Source organism: Hyperoodon ampullatus (assembly GCF_949752795.1).
Source record: "Hyperoodon ampullatus genome assembly, chromosome: 3".
NCBI classification, from domain to species: Eukaryota; Metazoa; Chordata; class Mammalia; order Artiodactyla; family Ziphiidae; genus Hyperoodon; species Hyperoodon ampullatus.
In genome coordinates this window covers 89,327,923-89,348,209 of record NC_136916.1, presented here as the reverse complement: position 1 = coordinate 89,348,209, position 20,287 = coordinate 89,327,923, and the positions used below count along the sequence as shown (strand labels likewise).

At 37.3% G+C, this 20,287-nt stretch overlaps 1 protein-coding gene across 1 annotated transcript in view; it reads right to left on the bottom strand.

Annotated features, from left to right (window-relative positions):
* The window catches only part of MYEF2 (myelin expression factor 2), a gene marked incomplete at its 5' end in the record, with an annotated part of 50,445 nt that extends 46,352 nt beyond the window's left edge, over nucleotides 1-4,093 (bottom strand). The window contains one exon of the mRNA XM_079699520.1: nucleotides 3,933-4,093. Within this exon, the coding sequence (XP_079555646.1) occupies nucleotides 3,933-4,093 (161 nt within the window). The remainder of the gene's footprint in view (nucleotides 1-3,932) is intronic.
* Between the last annotated feature and the right edge of the window lie 16,194 nt (nucleotides 4,094-20,287).

Below are 20,287 nucleotides of genomic sequence, written 5' to 3'. Positions count from 1 at the left end.
ACAATAGATTTAAGTCACTAATTACCCTAGTGAATTTAAAACTATTTAATTAAAACTTCGATTTTAAAGCAATTTTTCACAAACATATACTAAGAAAAATCTCTGGGAATGACATCCAGGAATCTAAATCTTTTAAAGCTTTCTGGATTATTCTGACAACCAATCAGATTTCATAATCCAGGCTCTATATTATCTTCTGAGCCAAGCGACTGTGGGAATCTATACATTGCAGTGCTCCACACACACCTCTTACTGTAGTCATTTGTTCCACAATATAGTGCAGTTTTCAGACACTGTTTTTCTGAGCAGGTAACAACGCAGCCATAAATATAGTATGTAAAACTCTGTGAGAACAAAAACTATCTGCATTGGTGTCAGCAGCATCTAGCGTGGTAACATGTGCTTGATAAATATTAATTTTTGAATGAATAGTCAATTAAGAACCCATAGATGATGCTACTGTCTGCCAGAAAAACTGCTAAAATCAAGGAAGACACATTAGGGCCAAACATGCTTTGCTACCTCTTCAGACCTTGACAGGGACACCTTCACTATCAAACATCTTCCCTCATCAGAAACAGCATGCCTGGAAGTGGTCTTCTCAACTGTCCAACTCTAGCAAGTACCTACCTGTCTGAACAGAGTGGCACTCCTATAAATGGCAGCAAGCAGTCAAAAAGCCACAGAGCACTTTTCTCTGGTTTCTGAGTACAGTAGATACAAGAACAAACACTTCTTTTTAATCCCCCAAAGAACCTATTTACATAATAGGCTGAATTCAATGAAGGTTTTTAAAAATAAACTAAGTCTCTGTTCAGGTGAGCAGACATCTATACAGTCCCTATCCAAATACACCTTCCCCTGCCTATTTTATTCCTAGATGAAACCAACTGTGAAAACTGCACAAAGTTCTGAATCACTCACTATGTTCTTTTATTCTTACATGGATGTTGTAAGCTTACAACAATCTAACAATTCCATTAAGAAGAGGTAAAGTTATTATATAGGATATGTTCTTTATTACTCAAGGGATGACCAGAGGGAGATATTTCTTCAAGTTTTCCCCAATTAGTGGCATCTTAAAGATACTGTTAAACTGCGCATCTACAATGCATAAATTAAGATTACTATGGAAGGTAGATCAGTTTAGTTGCTAGAGGTGTAGTCTGATTATTAAGAAAGTGAACTATAATTACTCAATTTCTGAACTCATTTCCAAGTCATAAATACACTATGGGAAAGACAGTAAAGATATATGTAAAAACTCGTAGGAAAATAATACTACATAATATCAAAATATTGGCACTATATCCAGAATTCCATGTAATAATTCCAGAACTATTCATCTAAGCAATCTCCCTTGTAATGTACTTGAAATAAAGACTGTGATGATTCTAAGCCACAAAAACATTATCTACTCTTAAGACTAAATTATGTCTACCCGAATTGACATCAATTTCTGAAAAATCAGTATCCAACAACAAATGAGGACACACAGTTTCAATATGTGACTTAAAAAGCATAATGCTATGAGATCCAAAGTCAAGCCCGGTTCCATTCTTTACTCCTAATATAATAAAAAATACTACTCCACTTCAAACACTACACCTTGCACCAATACTTAATATTTTATACAACCATTGTAATGTAACTCTGAATCTCCATATGCTCCAAGGTGTTACTTAGTCACACATGAATAATGAAGAGTTATAACAATACGGCTATTTTTCTTCCCATTCACTTAAGGAGAGCTAGTCTACCATTTTGGCATAAAAAAAAGACTAGACCTAGGGAAACATCTTTAATTTCTTGTCAAAAGATGTGAACATGCCAAATAAATCCTCTGGACATGAGTTTCATGATCATGTAAGTTCACTTCTGCATTTCTTAAATGTTTATTGCGCCTTTTTAAATATAAGGACTTGGGAAATACAAACAGGAGTAAGACATAGCTGTCTCTGACATAGCTGCCTCCATCCTTAATTACTATGAATTAACCTCAGTAAAAATCATTTCAGTCTTGATGACAAACAGCACTCTGTCCACTTCTAAGCAACATATATTTTAAGGCAATATTTGGTAACTTTTAATCACCTCTATGAATTCTTATCATTAAAAATATATGGTGAATCAACTCAAGGTTTATGTGTTGGGTTGTAAACTACTCCAGTTGCTGCCCAGGGTCAAAAAAAAAAGGCTGTTAGATTGATGCAGGTAAATGTCCCTAGTTATTCAGTGTGAGTGACCCATGATAGACCATTATGTTCTTAAGGAATAAGCAGTACAAGAAACCCCTGAGAGTAAACTGGCTTCTTTACTCAACTGGGAAAAGAGGAAGGGAGAGAGATGAATTATAAGAAATATGAAAAGAATCTGCATTTGTATTTACTGGTAACATTGCTTCACCTTATATTTTCCTCTTCCTCAATCAGAAGTGAAAGGGATTCTTTTCCCACCTCTGTCCTCTTCTGTCTAGCTAAACCCCAGTGAGACTTTAAAAGGGATTAGAGCCTTTTAGATCTAATGGAGGTTTAGATACCAGCTTTATCTGTACCAAGACCATTACACTAATCATACCCAAGTATAGCACGGCTTCTCTCCATAATTCAAGGCTGTACTTTTTGTTCAGGAGGTGGCAGGCCCATATTTAGGTATAAACAAAATGCTTTTATCATTCTACTAGTTTTCATTTGTATTTATGATGCCAAATCCCTGAAAGCCCACATTTTGGCAGGCAGGGTAGAAAGTGCTTCATTCACTTTCTGGGTCTTCAGTTACTAAGTGCACCAGGTTCCACCTCTATTTTGCCTAGAAGATACTGCCTATCCTATTCAAATCCAGTTGAGAGCAAGAGTACATAACAGAGCTGCGAGACCTACCTTATCTATCTGCAGTCAACCCTTAAACAGACTGGTCCAGTTCTGTTCTTATACAAGTTCTTATACAAAAGGAAAGTAAGAACATTTACCTGTCCTATTTTTGTGTAAGTACTATGTTCACTTTCACTTTCTACTAAATTTAGTGTTTTCACTAAATTATTAACATACTTTCAACTTCAGGCTTAAAGAGCTGGGCATGTGCAAATCAAATGCCTGACTTCATATTCCCCCCATATAACAAGAACAAAGGGGAGCACAGCATTATTATGGATTCGAATCGACTACATTCTTTATCGGTACTGATGACAGCTGCAATCTTAAAAGTAGTGGGTTTTCTGCAACTAAAAAAGATCTTATTTTACCATTTTACCAAAATTAAGACCCTACCATCCCGCACTGAGTTCTTTTTTAAATAGCCTGCGTGGCTGACAAACATGGGGAGGGAGCTGGGGGGGGGGGGCGGAGCAAGGCACCACGCACAGTTCCTTTTTTAAAGTACCTCTTACCAGTTCAAGGGTAACAATGGATTCAGTCTCACAGCATATTACTAAACTTCCTCTTGCTATATATCAGTTAAGAAATGAATACATACTTTAGAAAACAACAGTGAACTTATAAAGCTCAGAATGAGGACGGGGAGATGGGGGGATATTCCTTTTACAAACGTCTTCGGCGGTTAAGAGAAAATGTCCGATGATGTCATCCCTAGTTACTCCCTAGTGATGAACACTAACTACTGGCCTTTAAAAGGGGGACCATTTTTCTGCAAACCGTGGCGGCCGCCGAGCTCTGCTTAAAGGTTTTCCAGCCGAAGTCAGGGAAAAAGGGGGTGACTCGCGGTCTTGGGCCAGAAGCAGGGGAGGGGCGCCAGACCCCAGGCCCACACCCGGGATCCCCCGCTTCGGGGCGGGCGGGGAGGGTCCGGGAGAGGGCCAGCTGCACCTGCACCTCCCGCCGCCCACGGCCCAAGGCTCAGCCCTGCGTGGGGCACCCCCGGTCGACTTCCCGCCCCCCCCCCCACCTCGTCCCGGTCCCCGGAGGAAAAGACAATACATTTTAACGCCATTGGAGCTGCTGCTGTGCTGCGGCGGCTGCTTCTCCTGCTCGGGCGGGTGAGGTTCTCGCCGGGGCTCGCCCGGAGGCTCCGCGGGCTGCCGATGCGGGCTGTCGTCGCCAGCTGCCCTAAGCACCTCGGGCTTGTCGGCGTCGGCCATCCCGCCGCCACGGCCTCCGCCTGCGCCGCCTGCGTTGAGGGGCTCCGAGCGCCACAATGGCGGCGGCTGGGAAAGCGGTAACGGATCCCGATTTGAAAAGGCCCCGAGCGCTCAGTTGCCCGGATCTCGCGAGAACCGGTCGGGGCTTGGAGACTGGGAGATGGTGTGAGCTGATGGGGGGAGGGGAGGCATGGGGTGGCGGGTCATGACCGACGCGGCCGCAATCGGCCCTGCTCCAGCCCGGGGAGGGCTTGACTTGTCCAGAAGCCCCTGGTGGGGCCGTGTTCTGACCACCAGCTCCATCTGTCGTTTGGCACTCAATGGGGTCTTCGCTTAAAAAAGTCGGCTCTGGGTGTTTTGAAATCCCTAGAGTTCTCAAGCCCAGACTATACTAACCATTCCGTGTAGGGGCACTTTAAATTAGAGTAGCACACACAGCTTTGCATCTTTAAAAAACGTCTTCAAATCTTCAGACTTCCCTTAGAAATCCTTTGAATAATGCAAATAAATCACTTGCCACTTCAATGCCTATGCACCCTGTGGACATTCAATAAATAGTTATTGATGACAGGCTGCAATTCACCAGAATGAATGGCTTTGAATTTCTTTGAGTTCTGGTTGTTCTTGAGAATGACGCCATGAGCTTATAAAAAGAAGACTAAAGTTTTTAATTCTCCAGGTGGCAATGAATGAGGAGAAACTATACTTTTCATAAGATATCTTCTACTAGATTGGCCAATAATGGACATTTTGCTTTTGGGTTGTGTTTATTATATGCTGATGGAAATTATATTCGAAGCAGTTATAGGTTCTCAAACAAATTTAATTACCGTATGGAATTTTAAAATATAGTCATAGAGTTTTTCCTCTAAGTATGAAAAAGAAACCCATTAAACTTAACTCCTAACTTGGGAGTACTATAATAATATTTCATGTTGAAATAAACGTTTCCAGCTGAAAAGTTCAAAGTCTTTACCAAATCTTTCTTTTCATAAAGAGGCAAACATGTATGATTTACATGCTTTGCAGAATATCATGCACACATTAGCAGTAAAGCTGTATTAGAAACTAACACCCAGGTAATACATAATTTCTTCACTTTCTCCCATTCTTTGACATTTCAATGTGTAGGTTTTTTCCCTGGACTAAAAAATGCCATAAAACATCCAACACTATGCCAGAAGAGTTGAGCTACTTCATCAAACACACACACATAAGAATCAGGACAATTTTAATCATGATGAGTACAATTGGTAAAATACTGCTGTTTAGGGTGCTACTGACATTGTTTCATAAACACAACACAGGCTATTATAGTTGCTGCATAAATTGTTTCTCCTCAGTCAATCCCCTAAGATTTAGCATTCGGAGTACAGAAAGGGCATTGGATTTTGACACAAAAAACCTGGGTTAGAACCCCAGCTCTGACACTTTTTGCCTGTAACTCCGTGGGCAAATCACTTAACTTCTCAATCTTTCCATAATAAATAAGGATAATAATACCTACTTAGCAAGATTAAGATGAGGATTAAAAGAAAACACTTTATGTAGGGCAGAGTGCTATATGAATATAAAGTAGTATTACAATTCCCTTTCTCCAGGCTGAGCAGGGTTTTAGTCAAAGAGAAGTCAGGTGATATTCATAGAACTGAATTGTAGGTACTTTGAAAACATTCATCACTCTGTTATTCTTTGGCTATTGTTGAATTAAGATAAAAACTTAACCCTGCAGTCTCTAATATAGTATATTCTTGCAAAATCCTTCAGTAGATTCAATTTAATATTTTTAGGAGGTCTTTATGCTTAAAATAGAGTAGTAGGCACATGAGGAATACAAAAATGAGTACAGCCTATTCTGTTGGGAGAGAACATTTATAAAAAGCACTATTTGAGTGCTGTAATAGAGATAAATGTGAAGTGTAATTAAAAATTTATTTAGAAAAAGAGGAAACTGGCTTGCATGCTGTAGTGTGCTAATTAAAATATTTCATTAAAATATTTATCTTGATTACTGAGCTTTCTGGTACCCCTTAAATGGTGTGACTAAGACAAACACCTCCTTCACTGCACTTTAGCCCTAGTCCTGATAAATGCATAAATAGCAGAGGTTAATTTCTATAGGGGGGGCCATGAGAACTTCATAGAGGAGCAGAATCTCAAAAGATGGAGAGAATTGGGGCAGCTTATTAATACCTACTATTCCGTCTGAATGCTCTGTAGATTGATCTCGCCTCCCTCGCTTGCTATTAATATTGTACTTACCTTAAACCTGAAAAAAATTTAAAAAAAATTTACTAACATCCTATTGCTACATTCCATTTCTATAGTTTCCTTCCTTCCTTATTTACTTTTTTTAGTCCATATACACATACTGAAAAATCCTCGAGTTAATGCTTTAGCTTTTATCTTCTCACAATTCCTACTGCAAAATCCTTCCTTTGCAATTGCACAAAATGTATTACTGATACAACCTCACATAGTTTTCTCTCACAAATTGAAATGTGTGTGTTTACAGGTGTTTGTAATAGAGTAGCAGAAGGAAGGTGGAAAGGAGAGAGAGGGAGAACCATTATACATATCTGGCAACTTAACCCTAAAATTCCAAAATATTTTCAAATAATACTTTAATATGTGTATCATTTAGGAATTGTGTTCACTTGCTAGTAACAGAGCCTAGAAATAACAGTGTCTTAAACAAGATAGAACTTATTACACTTTTAAGTAAAAACAGTGCAGAGGGAGGCATTCCAGAGCAGATACAGTAGCTCCACAATGACCATGAACTCAGGTTTCTTCTATCTTAACCTTTCACCATCCTAGTGTGTGGCTAACATTCTTAAGGTCACCCTATGGCCCAAGATGGCTACAGGAGATCTAGGCATCTTGTTGCATTGGAGGCCAGAAGCAGTTCAGAAAAAAAGAATTCTATCCAGAAATCTCACCCAACACTTCGACTCACGGGTTAGAACTTGGTCACACGACAAACCCAGCTGTAAGGGAGGTGGGCAAATAATTTTTCAGCTGGGCTCACTGCCTAGGGTTCTGCTACCAAAGAAGAGAATAGAGTAGCAACTAGCGTCCTTTTAATTTGCCTTAAAGAACTGAAGGCAAAGACCAATAATATGAAGTCAAAGCAAAAGTATGCTATGATTTTTAAGTCAGTTTACTTGGCTTTACAAAATGAAATGGCTGGATTTGAAGCCAGTTTCCAAACTTTAGAGAATTGGAACTTAGAAAGGAATTTATAACTTTAAAAAATACAACAGGTTATACTGAAATCCATATATAGTTTACTTTTTCACCATAGAATTCTATGGTGAAAAAGTGGATGTTGGTTATTGTCACTGGAAAGAACAGGTTTATTCTGACAATTAACTACTTATTGTCTCTCTCTTCCTTTCTCTCCCTTTCTCTCTCTCTCCTTCTCCCTCCTTCTATTACTCTGCTTAACTTAGGAGTCTATTTTTTAGCATTTACCATTCTAAAATTACATACTGAAGAAAGCTCTCTATTAGCCAAGAGAAGTTTAGAATTAAGCAATTATCTGAATAATCCAGGCAGAAATTCCACTTTCACCTCAATTATTCAAATAATTCAGATAATACCAAGAATTTTGCTTGAATTCCTTAGATAATTGTCTCATTTTTTCCACTTTACAATGCTAGGGTCATTGCCCATTAACAGATTTACTATTGATTTTTGCAAGCAATATTGGGACAGTTTTTTTCTTTGGAGACTAAAGACTGCTGTAATTCCTGGTTACTTACTTGAGTCTCAATTTTTATTCACGTTCTAATTTCTTAACTTAAATCACCCCGCCTTTTCCTCAATCTCACCCCAGTAACTCCATTAAAAGGAAGATCAGAAGAGCAAATTTCCAACAGCTCTGCCCTACCTCCCTTCCTATGGGCATAGTTACTCCCTCCTCTTGAGTAATTCCATGAATTAGGCTTCATCTGCCCAAAGCCATGGATATCGTATGGTAATATTTTTAACTATTCCAAATTTGGTATCCTAACTCAAAGAGTATTAATGAAAATGGTTACTTTATAGCAAATATTGTTTTTAACTTAAATAATTGCCCCTTTTAGCAATATCATTCTCAATTTTCAATGACAACATTTAGAAGGGAAAATACATTTCTTGGAGTGTTGAATAATAAAGTTCAATCCACACACTGTCCTGAATATTTGAATATATTCCTATAAATGGTGATGATAGACTTAATAACTAACATAATCCAATTCCTCTTTTTATTTGATAATAGAAATTTATTTTAGATGACTGTGAATACTGCCAAAAGTCCACATTTCCTAGCCTCACTTGCCACTGTGCATGGCCACGTGACTATGTTCTGGCCATTAAGGTATGAGCAGAAATGTTGTGAGGACTGAGTAGGAGGTTCCTGAGAAGGAACTGACTTAACTGGAAGAATGCCTTTTTGTCCTCTCTTGCTTCCTTCTGCTGCTGGCTTGGAATGGAGAAATGATGTCTGCAGCAATAGCAACCTTGATGGACCATGAGGTGACCTTATGACTGAAAGCTAAGTACTGAGGATGGCAGAACAGGAAAATAGAATTAGGGTCTCCAATGACACCATGAAGCCACAGTAGCAACGCTCACATTCCTACCTCAAACTTGTTTCCAATAGGAGGAATATTTCTATCCTGATTAATTTGCTACTATTTGGAGTCTTTCTATTATGCACAGTTGAACTTAATCCTGATGGTCATAATTTTTTATTGTAATGACCAATTTGCTTGAATAGTTTTCTCTACAGTGTGGTCACACAAATACTGCTTTAATTTCTCTGAGGACATCATTTACATTTGTTTTTATTTGTTCCTTTCCTGTATGCTGTAGAACACTACAAGTGTCCTGCCTGATATCCATTCTCCCTTTTTTTCTTACTGACAGAATCACAATTTTGTCTAGTAGCAATATGTCCAGCTAAAATACTGGGAGTGGCCATAGGACACAACTCTATCTAAGAAGTTGTAAGGATAAATACACTTGGATTCTAGAGGGATCTTTCCTAATAAGTTCTTTGCATTCCTTGTTTCCTGTGAGGCTAGAGGGTGAAATATCCCTCTGAAACCATGAGGTAACAGGTTTGAGGACAAGAGCCACAAGCTAAGGATGACAAATCAGAAAAATAGGAGTCTGAAACACTGATGACCTCACAGAGCCATTGTGTAAGCCCTAGACTGCCTATATCCAAACTTCTTGTTTGGGGAGAGAAAGAACCTCCATTGCCTTTAGGCATTGCATTTGATTTCTGTTACCTCAGTTTCATGAAACTGAACAGAATCCAAAAATTCTACCCTTTTGCAACCCTTTAAAACGAGGATTATGGGCTTCCCTGGTGGCGCAGTGGTTGAGAGTCCGCCTGCCGATGCAGGGGACGTGGGTTCGTGCCCCGTTCCGGGAGGATCCCACATGCCGCGGAGCAGCTGGGCCCGTAAGCCATGGCCGCTGGGCCTGCGCGTCCGGAGCCTGTGCTCCGCAACGGGAGAGGCCACAACAGTGAGAGGCCCAAGTACCGCAAAACAAAAACAAAAACAAAAACAAACAAGGATTACACCATTCCTGATGGCTGCGTATGAGCCTACTTTGTTGGAAACAATATTTTTTCAGTAGTATACAAATGTGATATTTTTTTTCATGGTGTATTGTAGAATGGTAGGCTGAAGTGATTTCATGTCATTTTATTTCAATTCACAAACTGTTTAAACATGCTAAAAATATATATGTATATACACACAACTATAAATATATAGATGTATATAAACAAAGTTGACTAGGTATATTTTCATGATTTTCATTTCTTGGTTTATTCAGTAGTCAGTCAGGAAAAGAATTAAAGCTTTCGATCCAGCCGTAGATATTTCATGTAGGAGCTAATGCACAAAGACAGAGGTTTACACAATAATTAGTAGGATTGATGGAGCAAAGGTCTAGGAGCTATTGCTAGGGTTTGAAAAATTAGGAAAGGCAGGAATCATGGGAACCATCATCAATTATCTTTGTTTCATGTGGCAGCAGATAAGTTTCAGAACTTCCTTATGTCCAGAAGCTGCTGGCATAACATCTCATCTGCCATTTGCTGATGCGTACAAGGTTGCTTCTGCTGAGATTGGTGGTTTCTCCTCTCCCTCCCCTTAAATTTTATACCAGTGCCTCTCATTAGTAGAATTTAGGTTGGAATACTGTTGGCAACAGAGTCTGAGAAATGTCATACAAGGGAGAGACTAGAAGCTTGAGGATAATGCTGAGTATCAGTAAGTAATATTTGGTACAGTGTCTAAGCCATTTGGTAAATATTCTGAGGTATCCCAAAACAAAGGAGAGAATAACTATATTTATTTGTTCATCCATCCATTCAGTCATTGTGTCTGTTAGACGCAGGAATCCCTGCATCTCTAAATAAGGTTAAATATGTAAAAACATTTGTAATTTATATTATTCTTTTGAGTCCATTAACAAATCTCAATTGTGAATTTCCCAAAGTATTCTTCAGATTATGCATGGTATTTCTGTCTGACAGTCCCAAAGTCATCAAGGATATATAGGCTTGCATAAGTGTCCATTTACTTCAACCTTGATTTCTTCATCTGGACTCCTAGTATTTCTGGAAACTAGTGCCAAAAACATTTCTGAAAAATCATATCTTACTCTTCCCAACTGTTTATTGCTTTGAGCATCATCTAAAGTCTTGGGGGAAGTCATATAAGAGTTACTGTGTATACAGAATACTATGTAAAAAATATTGAAATTAATCAGTCCTCAAAATATCAGGTTTATACTCTGTCCTTAAAATCTTCATAGTTTTAAATACTGTTTTATACAATAGCCACTAGCTTCAACTTATTTTATACCAACTTTTATGTAGTATTGAGATAAGGTCCCTTTGTAGGCCTTTCCAATCTCACTAAATACTCATCTTAGCTTTGCTTATGAGAGGTATGAGCTCAGTTAGGCTGGTTTAGTTTTAGAAATCTGATATCAAGTATACAAGTGTTTCTTCTTTAACAATGCATGCATTTCTGAAAACAAAAACAAAAACTCATGTCCTACAAAACCATTCCCTAAAGATATCTGGCAACTTAAGAAAATGAATAGACAAACTCAGACTGGGATAAAATCTTTGCAAAACATGTATCTGATAAAGCCATATTTCCAAACTATACAAAGAACTCTTAAAACTCAATGATAAGAAAACAAGCGACCCAATTAAAAAGTGGGAAACCATCTGAACAGACACCTCATCAGAGAAGATATACAGATGAAAAATCAGCATGAGATATTCAACATCTTTTGCCATGAGAGAATCAAAAATGAAAATGGCAGTTAGATACCATTGCATACCTATTAAAATGGCTAAAATCCGAAACACTGACAACACCAAATGCTGATGAGGAATGTGAAGCAACAGGAACTCTAATTTATTGCTGGTGGTAATATAAAATGGTACAGCTACTTTGAAGGTCAGCATGGTAGCTTCTTACAAAGACAAATATACACTTACTTATTTACCAAAATGAGTTGAAAACTTATGTTCATACAAAAACCTGCATGTGATGTTTATAACATCTTTATTTTTAATTCCCCAAAATTCAAAGCAACTAAGATGTCCTTCAATAGGTGAATGGCTAAACAAACTATGGTATATCCATGCAATGGAATATTATTAAGTAATAAAAAGAAATGAGTTATCAAGCCATGAAACATCATGGAGGAAACTTAAATGCTTATTGTTAAATGAAAAAAAGCCAGTCTGAAAAAGGTAAGAGTCTGTATGACTCCATACATACATTCTGGAAAAGACAAATAATAGAGACAATGGCTTCCAGGGGTTAACATGGGTTAGGGGGAAGGGGAGGAATGAGTAAGTGGAGCACAAGGAATACTTAGAGAAGTGAAACTATACTGTAATGCTGGATACATGACATGCATTTGGCAAAACATATAGAACTGTAAAACACAAAGAGTTAACCCTAATGTAAACTGTGGACCTTAGTTAGTAATAATATATCAATATTGGTTCATCAATTGTAACAAATGTACCACACTAATGCAAGATGTTAATAATAGATGAAACTGTTGGGTAAGGGGGAAAGAGATACATGGGAACTTTCTGTACTTTCTTTTTTTTTTACTTATGATATGTCAGGTGATTTTTTTAATTTATTTTTTATTGGAGTATAGTTGCTTTACAATGCTGTGTTCGTTTCTGCTGTACATCAAAGTAATCAGTTTTATATATATATATATATATATATATCTCCACTATTTTTTAGATTTCCTTCCCATTTAAGTCACCACAGAGCACTCAGTAGAGTTCTCTGTGCTATACAGTAGGTTCTCATTAGTTATCTATTTTATCTATTTATCTATTTTATCTATTTTATATATAGTATATATATGTCAATCCCAATCTCCCATTTCCTCCCACCACCCCCCGGTAACCATAAGTTTGTTTTCTAATCTGTGACTCTATTTCTGCTTTGCAAATAAGTTCATCCGAACAATTTTTCTAGATCCCACATATAAGCAATATTATATGATATTTGTCTTTCTCTTTCTGACTTACTTCACTCTGTATAACAGACTCCAGGTCCATCCATCTCGCTGCAAATTTCATTCCTTTTTATGGCTGAGTAATATTCCATTGTATATATGTACCACATCTTCTTTATCCATTCCTTTGTTGATGGACATTTAGGTTGCTTCCATGTCCTGGCTATTGTAAATAGTGCTGCAGTGAACATCGGGGTACATGCATCCTTTCGAATTATGGTTTTCTCTGGATCTATGCCCAGGGGTGGGATTGCTGGGTCATATTGTAGCTCTATTTTTAGTTAGTTTTTTTTTTTTTGCGGTACGCATTCCTCTCACTGTTGTGGCCTCTCCTGTTGCGGAGCACAGGCTCTGGACATGCAGGCTCAGTGGCCATGGCTCACGGGCCCAGCAGCTCCACGGCATGTGGGATCCTCCCAGACCGGGGCACGAACCCGTGTCCCCTGCATCGGCAGGCAGACTCTCAACCACTGCGCCACCAGGGAAGTCCTATTTTTAGTTTTTTAAGGAACCTCCATACTGTTCTCTATAGTGGCTGTACCAATTTACATTCCCACCAATGGTGAAGGAAAGTTACCGGACTTTCTGTACTTTCTGCTTGATTTTTATATAATCCTAAAACTATCTAAAAAATAAAGTTCATTCAATTTAAAAAACAACTGGCAATATTTAGGGAAAAAAATCATGTTAGGGAAAAACCAGTGTAAAACCCATGAAACTTCACAGAAACACGATAAAAACACTTATAAATCTAATGAAAATACAAGTTAAAATATACATTACAATATATCTACAACTCCACAAAAATTTTTTTAATTAAGAGGGAATGATGAAAAAGTGTAAGGAAAGGGTGAATTATGAAAACAAGGGCAAATGCACAAAGATCAGGAACAATTACTCAATATGCGTTTTCAAGACAGAGCATACGGCCAAACTGAGCCAAGAGGAAGAAGGAGGAGTGAACAAGCAGTGTGTATAGGACTGCTTTCCTCCACAACTTGCTGCATTCAGCTTTGTTAGTGGACTTAGAGTTAAACTGCTTTTATTTGGTAGTCAAAACAGTAATGTATTGGGGAAAGTTGTGTCTAAACCAACCGATTTTCACATTCTTTTGACATCCCCATTTTTTTGTCAATTACATATTAACTGATTCATATTACAGAAACATACACTGTAGAATAAACTGATTCTATTTCTCTGTTTCTTTAACCCAGCAAAATAACTTATGCCAATTAAATATTATACTGTGGTTATGGCTCACACATTCATGGAGATTGTGCCCACGGTACCTTATCATACTCATTATACTCAACAGTAAATATAGAGAGGACTTGAAGTACAGTCTAAATGAAAGGCTTATGGGCAGTAAAATTAAAATCAATTAAATGAAACTTCATTTAAATAGTTCACTCTGAACTGACACATTTAGAGCATTTTTCTTTGCAGAAAAATTTACCACCAAAACATAACATCTCATTTTCAATGGGACTCATCAAATAGACTTGCATTAGATCATTATCTACACTGAAGTGTCATATGCTCAATTCACTTATGAGTCCACTTACTTAGATAATTTCTTCACTGTTGACAAAAATCCCACCGTCATTTTGTAATCAAATTTAATCATCTTATTACAGTACTCTCTAATCCTATTTCAGCATATTCAGCATTGGCTACTCTCTAGAGATGGTAAAATGACCTAGAGGAAGAACTCCGAGGAAAGAAAATAGAAAACTAATAGGGTGGTTTAAAAAATACAGGACTTTCTTCCAATCCAAGAATCAACATTGTGAAAATGACTCTACTACCCAAAGCAATCTACAGATTCATTGCAATCCCTATCAAACTACCAATGGAATTTTTTACAGAAATAAAACAAAAAATTTCACAATTTGTATGGAAACACAAAGAGCCCGAATAGCCAAAGCAATCTTGAGAACGAAAAATGGAGCTAGAGGAATCAGGCTCCCTGACTTCAGACTATACTACAAAGCTATACTAATCGAGACAGTATGGTACTGGCACAAAAACAGAAATATAGATCAATGGAACAGGATAGAAACCCAGAGATAAACCCACGCACATATGGACACCTTTTCTTTGATAAAGGAGGCAAGAATATACAGTGGAGAAAAGACAGCCTCTTCAATAAGTGGTGCTGGGAAAACTGGACAGCTACATGTAAAAGTATGAAATTAGAACACTCCCTAACACCATACACAAAAATAAACTCAAAATGGATTAAAGACCTAAATGTAAGGCCAGAAACTATCAAACTCTTAGAGGAAAACATAGGCAGAACACTCTATGACATAAATCACAGCAAGATCCTTTTTCACCCACCTCCTAGAGAAATGGAAGTAAAAACAAAAATAAACAAATGGGACCTAATGAAACTTCAAAGTTTTTGCACAGCAAAGGAAACCATAAACAAGACCAAAAGACAACCCTCAGAATGGGAGAAAATATTTGCAAATGAAGCAACTGACAAAGGATTAATCTCCAAAATTTACAAGCAGCTCATGCAGCTCAATAACAAAAGAACAAAAACCCAATCCAAAAATGGGCAGAAGACCTAAATAGACATTTCTCCAAAGAAGATATACAGATTGCCAACAAACACATGAAAGGATGCTCAACATCGCTAATCATTAGAGAAAAGCAAATCAAAACTACTACAATGAGATATCATCTCACACCAGTCAGAATGGCCATCATCAAAAAATCTGGAAACAGTAAATGCTGGAGAGGGTGTGGAGAAAAAGGAACACTCTTGCACTGTTGGTGGGAATGTAAATTGATACAGCCACTATGGAGAACAGTATGGAGGTTCCTTAAAAAACTACAAATAGAACTACCATACGACCCAGCAATCCCACTATTGGGCATATACCCTGAGAAAACCATAATTCAAAAGAGTCATGTACCAAAACGTTCATTGCAGCTCTGTTTACAATAGCCAGGACATGGAAGCAAGCTAAGTGTCCATCAACAGATGAATGGATAAAGATGTGGCACATATATACAATGGAATATTACTCAGCCATAAAAAGAATCGAAATTGAGTTATTTGTAGTGAGGTGGATGGACCTGGAGTCTGTCATACAGAGTGAAGTAAGTCAGAAGGAGAAAAACAAATACTGTATGCTAACACATATATATGGAATCTAAGAAAAAAAAATGTCATGAAGAGCCTGGGGTAGGACGGGAATAAAGACACAGACCTACTAGAGGATGGACTTGAGGATATGGGGAGGGGTAAGGGTAAGCTGTGACAAAGTGAGAGAGTGGCATGGACATATATACGCTACCAAACGTAGGGTGGATAGCTAGTGGGAAGCAGCCGCATGGCACAGGGAGATCAGCTAGGTGGTTTGTGACCACCTAGAGGGATGGGATAGGGAGTGTGGAAGGGAGGGAGATGCAAGAGGGAAGAGATATGGGAACATATGTATATGTATAACTGATTCACTTTGTTGTAAAGCAGAAACTAACACACCATTGTAAAGCAATTATACTCCAATAAAGATGTTAAAAAAAAAAAGACAGGACTTTAAGACAGTCAATACTTAGTTGTGAAACTGAGAATGAGACCATGGACCATTCATTTATAGCAGAAATTTTTAAAGCATTCCTTGGATTACTCTGGGATTACAAAAATGGATTTCCAAGTGGCCATGAACTCTCTGAATTGTGAATGAAATTATCTGCATGTGTATATTTTTAGGGAGAGGGCATATATTTCCTATTGAAATTTCAAAATCATTCTTAATCCTCCAAAAGATTAAAACCACTTATGTAGAAAATAAGGCATAAGTACATAAAAATTCCAAAACAGGAATGTATTTTTAGAAAGCAAACAGGTGACTTTTGGACATAGCTAATTATCTAACACCACTTAAAGCTAAATAAGCATTGGATTAATTTTTTTATGTTTATAACAAAAGTAATTCACATTTGTCTTTAATATATTTTTTAAGTTGTACATTTGAAAGTTGTAGTATCCAATATTTGAGTAAATAACAATATTTTTCAAATAGAAAAGCAGAGCTACTCTCAAACATTTTAGCTCAGAAAGAATAAACAAACTTTAAGCCAGACAAGATGTAGATTTCCATGAAAAGTTGGAGGTAACATGTTGGCCTAATAAGTTTAAGAGAGGATCCCGATCCCACTATAGAAAACTTGAGAGCAAGAAGTCAGCTGGAATCAAGGTGAGTAGAAGTCATAGCAAGCAAAATTTTCCTCTGAAAAGAATCCTGAGGTGACTTGTTGGAGGAAATTCTTGCTTTCAGTTCCTTTGTGACACCCTCATACTATAGTATATTCATTAGAATGGGGATGTCATGTTCTTTAAATTTCTATAGTTACCACATCTTCTAACAAGGTAGATAATTAATACTTCTGCCCGCTGACATAAGAAAAAGTCCTGGTCATACAAGGGACACTATTTAGTGTATAGAAGGAGAAACAGGGAAAGGATGTGTTTTGAAATAAAGTTGACCTGTAGTTATATAAAGTGAAATTTTCTTCTACTAGCTTAACATTTATTATTTAGTCACAATAAATTAGATTTGTATCTTCATAGCTAACTAATCATTTCTTCTATACTTAATATCTTGTTAAAAACAAATCTATAAAACAACCATATATATTCACCCAGTAGTCAACATTTTTTTGCCAAAAAGTGGAGAAAAAATTTATTTATTTATTTATTTATTTACTCCAGTTCTGATTCCATGAGGACATTTATATGAGGACACACATTAAAACAGATAATTACAAGAAAATAATATACCAATACCTGAGCAAAGAAAATTGCAGTATTCAAGGCAATAAAGAAAGAACACACATATAGAGGCCTGAAGATCTTATATAGTTAACTAATTTTTAGCTGTTAATTTGACCCTGACATCCCTGGTAACTAAAAGAAAAGGCACATGTGATCAGCTACAGGATATATATTGTATATAAGAAGAGAATACACCACTTACCTTGGGATGATTTAAGTGAAGAGGAGGGGTATGAAAGTTCAGTTCATGAAACTGGTATTGAAAAAAATGTTTTTGGAGGGATGTCATATTAGGGATAATAAAGGATGTGTTGGGCAAGTCTTTAGTAACAATCCCACAGCAGACATAGAGCAGGCTGTGTAAGCTAAGGATTGCTGTATATAAAATACTTGCATATAAGCTGAAAGTGTAAAGTCAATGCATAGTAAAGGCAATTAATTTGGGAGGAGGTCTAAACAATGCCACCCATATATTTACCTTTCTAATAATTTGGATTCCTCTGAAATTAAATCATAGACCATCCAGAAGTACAGGTTAACCATGTGTGCTTTAGAAAAGCGTTCATATATATCATATCTTTCAACAATTTGTAATTAAAAGTTGGGCAGCAGACATTGGCAATGACCTGAAATACACCTGTATTTTAAATACACCTGGGTTTTTCTATTTTGCTATTCTTCATCACTTCTTTGGCAATGGAGAATAAAACATACATTATTAATCTCTGTGCTTCTATAGAGCTTTGTAGGATCTGCCATGTTGTTTTGCAAAATACCTCATCAAGGGCAGAGACCAAATTTCATTCATCTTTGTATCCCAGCACATAGCAAAGGAAGTGGAACGTAATTGATGTTTAATCCATTACACTTTCCTGAATGAACCACTTTGCAGACTTTCCAGAACATCACCACTGTTCATATAGCTTGAAAAAGGTCAAGGTCATGCACCAACTAACACCAAGGAACCTAATTTATAGTCAAACTTTCCTTTGGCATCAACTCAAAAGCATTAACTGAAAGCACTGTACAACTGATGTAGGTATGGATTTTTTTTTAAATCAGAAAATCATCCAGACGATGATTTCTTCAAAATCTAAGTATAAATGTATTATGTCAATGATATGACAGATCATATTTCATTCAAAAGGTCTGTGAAACAATGGTCCTCTTCCACTTTCTAAACTGGGTGAGAATTAGATCTATAATATCTAAATTTTTAAAATCAGTATCATGAGCATTTACTACAGAACCATATTTAAAGTCATAAAATGACAAGTTTAAGTCTTCAATCATGATAACAAATTCTTGGAGTGGGGCCCATATAACAGTAGTAGAATCATGTAACTTGGTTCTGCTTCCTTAAGCCTGGCTTGCAAAGAGAATGGGTGATTGCAGATCATACTATGGAAATATAGAGTGGAGCAAACTGTAGCATGTGTCTAGACAATGTCAAAATCAATCAAATGATAAATTCATAAACAGTTTGTTAATATTGTACAAATAAAATGGTTAATCTCTGAACTTATTTGAATAGAATACTCTTGCAACAGTCTAGAAACATACAGAGAATGACAGATGAAAGATAATGACCTCCTTTTGCATACTCTGTGGGTGACTGCATGGCCAGAACACAGTATCTCTAGAACCTTGTTATTTTAAGTTTAGTCCTGAGACTAGCAACCTCTGGAATCACCTGGGATGTTGTTAGAAATTCAGAATCTGAGACCCAATCTCACACTTACTGAATGAAAACCTGCATTTTAACAAGATCCCCAGGGGATTCACGTTCAATTTCAAGAAGCACTGCTCTAGTATATAGTACCAAAAATGGATGTGGCCCTTAGCAAGCTTAAAAAAAAGAGTCAATAAAACCATGGCAATGAACATGTTCCCAGAAGAAGACACTTCTTCCACTCTCTTCCTTGGTGGGCCTATATTATAGGGTATTTAATAGTTTGAAATGAAAAAGAATAACTTTTTTTGAGTATCGTGTTGTATGAACTCACAGTCATACATTGCGCATTTTTTGTAAGACCATGAAATTTCCTAATTTAGTAAATACTCTAAATGAACATAAAGTTTGTCTTCACTTTATTATTGAACTATAACACACTTTTACTTGTTTTCAGCATTTTTTACATGGATAATGACCTAATTCCGCATCTACACTTTTCCCAATCTCTGAATAGTTAATAATTCATAAAGTCAATAATTAAGTTTTAAAGGAATCTACAAGTGTTTGCAACTTGTAGGTTCTGGATATAGTATCCAAAGATGAATAGAACTGGAACCTTACAACTGAGTTTGTTTGCCTGTCTTTGTTTTGCTTTCAATGCGGTTTAGGTTTGGTTTCTAAATATTCAACACCGTTCAGAAAACGTGTCTCACAACTTCCTGTGGCCTTTATCGGAGCGTTCCTCGCTTGCTGTCTTGTAGCTCTTCTGTGGGAGCTAGGTCATACTACGCAATGTTTCAGCACTACGGACAGCACCTAGGCACCTACTCCTAAGAAGAGGAGGGGATCCTGTTGGGTTTGCATAAGCAAGGCGAAGGGTAGGGAAAAATAACTCCAAATGACGCATGCGGTCCCCAGTTAAACCAATACACCCGTCACCCACTTCTTTCCTTTATAGGATGAGAAGAAAGACATAGGAATTGATTGCCTACTCCTCGACTGAGACTGCAGTCACCGAGCACAACAAAATGCCCGCGGCACAGCTACTGATGCAGACAGAAGAGGAAAACAAATATTTTAACAATACATTAATTAACACCTCCACTGCCTTAGGAAGACAAATTGGTGATGAACTCCCGATTGCTAA